General features: G+C 48.8%; 1 protein-coding gene across 1 annotated transcript; it reads left to right on the forward strand.

Moving 5' to 3' along the window:
* The first annotated feature begins 692 nt into the window (after positions 1 to 692).
* On the forward strand, positions 693 to 2,191 carry LOC121135863 (lysine-specific demethylase 4D-like). Its single transcript, XM_040735237.1, has one exon. It carries the CDS (start codon positions 749 to 751, stop codon positions 2,189 to 2,191), a length of 1,443 nt encoding a protein of 480 aa, XP_040591171.1. The 5' UTR covers positions 693 to 748.
* The last annotated feature ends 2,240 nt before the right edge of the window (positions 2,192 to 4,431 follow it).

The following is a 4,431-nucleotide window of genomic DNA, read 5'->3' on the forward strand; positions in this document are numbered from 1 at the left end:
ATCCATGGCAGCCTTGGGTACCCTCAGGATCCAAGAACAACCTTGAATCCCTAATTTTCTGGCTACCAACTCGCAATCCTGGGGTGAAGCTGAGTGTCAGCATGGCTCCCTCACTGTAATATTCAGTGTTCTCTACATGAGCTTAAAATATTTGTGTCTCTTAACCAGTCTTTTGATTTCAACTTGAATTGGGTTTACCACAATATTTCTTCTGCTGACTTATTCTCTGCTATTCCTTATCTTCTTTAGGTCTGGGGTTAATCCTCCTGAAGAGACTTCAGTTGCCCCTGCCTTCCAGGTCATCAGAAGAGACCTCTAGGTGACAACTGTGGAAGGAGCCCCTCCCTACTCAGGGCAGATGGCTGAGCTGGGCCTGTGCTGCTCTTGTGCTCAGTAGAGACTCTTTCTTCAGGGTGAGGAAAGCCACTAGGGAACCAGTTCCTGAGTAACCAAGCCAGGAAGGCTTTCTCTTCTCTTACCTTCAAGAGTGGAGAGGAGAAGGTCTTGTTACATAGATCAGCATCTGCTCAGACTTTTGATTCTCCTGAATGTCATTTAATATTTGTAGTGGAACCCTGACAAACAGGCAACAGAAGAACTGAAAAAGAAGAAGAAGGAAGAAAAGTGAGTGCTTAAGGACCAGAGAGAGTGAAGAAAACACTACAGGAAGGCAGGGGGAAAATAAGAAAACAGACAGACTGACAGACAGATCCCTCCTGAACAGCCCAAGGTCTCACCTACAGAAACCATGACGTCGGAGAACTGCAGCCCCCAGAGCTCTACGGGAACCATCATGACCTTCCGCCCAACCATGGAAGAATTTTCAGACTTCAGCAAGTACATTGCCTACATGGAATCCCAGGGGGCACACCGAGCTGGCCTGGCCAAGGTCATCCCACCCAAGGAGTGGAGAGCCAGGCAGTCCTATGAGGATCTCAGTGACATCTCTATAGCCACGCCCCTGCACCAAGTGGTGTCTGGCAAGGCAGGGGTGTTCACTCAATTCCACAGGAAGAAGAAAGCCATGACAGTGGGGCAGTACCGTGACCTGGCCAACAGCCAAAAATACCGGACCCCGCCACACTTGAACTTTGAAGATCTGGAGAGAAAATACTGGAAGAATCGCCTCTTCGGGTCGCCAATTTATGGTGCTGACGTAAACGGCTCCCTCTTTGATGAGAACACTGAGCATTGGAACTTGGCGCACCTGGGAAGCATTTTGGACCTCTTGAAGCAGGAATGTGGCATCGTGATTGAGGGCGTCAACACGCCCTACCTGTACTTTGGCATGTGGAAGACCACCTTCGCGTGGCACACGGAGGACATGGATCTGTACAGCATCAACTATCTGCACTTTGGGCAGCCCAAGACGTGGTACGCGGTGCCCCCTGAGCATGGCAGGCGCCTGGAGCATCTGGCCAGACAGTTGTTCCCGGGCAGCTCCCAGGGCTGCCAGGCTTTCCTGAGGCACAAGGTGGCACTCATCTCTCCCAGCGTGCTCAAGGAGAACGGCATCCCCTTTGGCCGCATGACGCAGGAGGCTGGGGAATTCATGGTCACTTTTCCCTATGGCTACCACGCTGGCTTCAACCATGGCTTCAACTGTGCAGAGGCCATCAATTTCGCCACCCCGAGGTGGATCGACTACGGAAAGGCGGCTACTCAGTGTAGCTGTGGGGAGGCCAGGGTGAGCTTCCCCATGGACGCCTTTGTGCGGATCCTGCAGCCTGAACGTCATGAAGAGAGGAAGCACGAGGGGGGTCATGGAGCTATGGAGTTCCTGGAGGTAAAGTCAAGCTCCAAGCAAGAATTGACCTTTGGGTCCTACACTCTGGTTCAGGGGACATCTGCTTTGACCCAGAAGCATCCCCACCCCGGATGCCCCAGACATCGTGTAGGCAGAGCCCGCAACAGCTGCCCTTATGCTAGGGTGAGCTCTGAGTCCCCGAGGCTTTCAACATCCAAGCACCTGGACCCTGAATTCACACTGCCAGTGAGGAGATTCTTCACCCAAGCGGCTGAGGCCTCCACGATTCTCCAGGATACTGCTGATGCCGAAGCCATGGACCATTCACAGAATTCACAAGACTGTAGATTATTGACTGCGACCCCCAAAGTCTCCCTGCCACTCATGGAGATGGACCTGAACAAAGCAGACACATGTTCACCTCCTGCCCCTGAGACCTTTTAGCCACCAGTGGACATTCCTGGTCTTCTGAACCAACAGGTGTCGAATATGTGGACAAATGACCTTTGATCTGGGATTTGAGTCACCTTTTAATTTGTGAGTGGTTCTCCCTCAGAATCGATGCAAGTGTTGGATATTTCGTGTCCTGTGTGATTGCATGAAGAGAATGGATGCCTCCTGTGACTGTGTTGCCAAAGTTCAGTCTTTGGTAGGTTATATAGATAGTTTGGGGGATGTTTCCCCTGGATGGAGTCTTCCTGTGGCTGTACAGGTAGGCCACACACTGCTGTGATGGGAAGCGCCCACAGATGTCCTCACAGGAGACTGCAACAGATTGGGCTTCCAGGTTGGGGACCCATGAGTCAAAGGATACCTCTCCTAGAGCAACCTGCATGCACCATTTCTGGATCGGAACCACACTCCATGAAAGGAAATGACACAGTTCTGAGGAGGCCCATGCATTCTCTGGCTCTGACAAGTGAGCCCTCAAGTACTGATGAATTGTACCCCGTGCAAGTTGGATCCCACAGGGAAAGAAAACAGTTCCAGCGGCACTCTGCATATTATGGAACATGTATGCATGTGCCAGGGACCAACTCCATCTGGGACTTTCTTCAGAACATCTGGAAGGACCTGCCAGTGAGCCCCAGATGAATGCACTGACTGTACTCTCTGGTCTAGAAGAAGGAAGGAGGAAAGACAGATGCAGGCTGCTCCCCACTGTATTTTCCAGGCTTTTCTTGTCGTTCTGTCCCAATGGTCTTCTGGCCTCATTGATGCTAGAGAGGCTACAGTGTGGGAAGTTAACAGAAGAGGGTGGGGCCCCATCCATGGAGCTATGAATTGTCTGTTGTCCATGCTATTGTGACATGGTGCTCTGCTGTTAGCTGGCCCTCACCCATGCTCTGTAAGCAGGCCCAATAAAGATATCATTTCTCCTAATAGAAGTGTGGTGTGTTCCTTTGGTTTGTTTGCATGTGGGGTGCTAGACAGGAGGGGAGAATCTTGTATCTCCCCAGGATTGGAATTCTCCAATAAGTTGCTACCTCAGACTCGGTGCCAGACACTCCTGCTTCCCTGGATCCACACCCTCCCTGGCCCTTCTACCCATGGTCCCTCTACCCTTGGGGGGTTCTGTGGATCAGCTCAAGCATCACTGGAGACACTACTGAGTGGTGCTGAGACTCTGAGCTGGACTCATCTCTAAGTTTCACCTGTTTTGCTGCCTGTCCCTGATGGCATGGTTCAGGATGGGTGAGGGAGATGAATTCAATAGTATTTTCCCAGGAAGTAGAAGAAGAGACCAATCAGTGCCAACGGAAGAGTCGTTAGCAAAGGGACCAGGAGAACAGAGATTGCTGTCAATTATCTGATTTATGTCTTTGTCTCATTTTCTTTATGAGGTATTTGTTTTGTTTTCCAAACAATTCCTTATGGATTAACACAGAAACAAAGGGTTTCTCCCAAAGTCTCACACAATCACCTTATCCCATGAGAACTAAATCTAAGCCTCTGCAATTTTTGTAGGACCATTTTGGCAAGGGAATCTGATCAGGTAGGTGAGGGCACAGGTCTTTAATCCCAGCAATTAGGAGGCAGAGTCTCGGGAATCTCTGTGAGTAATAGGCCAGTGTGTTCTACAGAGTGAGTTCCAGTACAGAGAAACCCTGTCTTGAACAAACAAAAAAAAGAGACACACACACACACACACACACACACACACACATATACACACACACACACACACAGAGATAGAAACAGAGACTGAGACATAGACAGAGACAAAGAGACACAGAGAGAGAGATTGAATTTTTGTGAAATTAGGACTTTAGAGACGGTGGCTGAAAGATCAGGAGTTCAAGGTCATTCTTGGCTCCACTTTGAGTTTATGGCCAACATTGACACTTAAGAAAGGTTTAGTCTCTAAACTCAGGAAACTAGATGAACTCACACCAAAGGAAAAGGAAAGAAACTAATCACAAAGGAGTAAAATGAAACAGTCACAACGAACCCCAACACCAATAGAGACCAGCACAAAGATTAAACGCTTTCCTTAGAAAAGATGGTAAGAAGTAAAAGTTATAATTTCAGCAGAAATTTGTAATTAAAACAATATCCTCTGACTACAATGTCTTAACATTTCTGAAGTTTCACCTGGGACTGGAAACTTATGAACCACTAGTAATTTTCCACTAGTACAAATATCCAAACCTGACCTAAAAGAGAAACCTAGTAGTATTCCA

This window comes from Mesocricetus auratus, unplaced genomic scaffold, assembly GCF_017639785.1.
Source record: "Mesocricetus auratus isolate SY011 unplaced genomic scaffold, BCM_Maur_2.0 Super-Scaffold_100044, whole genome shotgun sequence".
Classification (NCBI taxonomy): Eukaryota; Metazoa; Chordata; class Mammalia; order Rodentia; family Cricetidae; genus Mesocricetus; species Mesocricetus auratus.

Bases quoted from the DNA above. Each gene is read 5' to 3' on its own strand.
- LOC121135863 (XM_040735237.1), top strand. From the start codon at position 749: ATGACGTCGGAGAACTGCAGCCCCCAGAGCTCTACGGGAACCATCATG.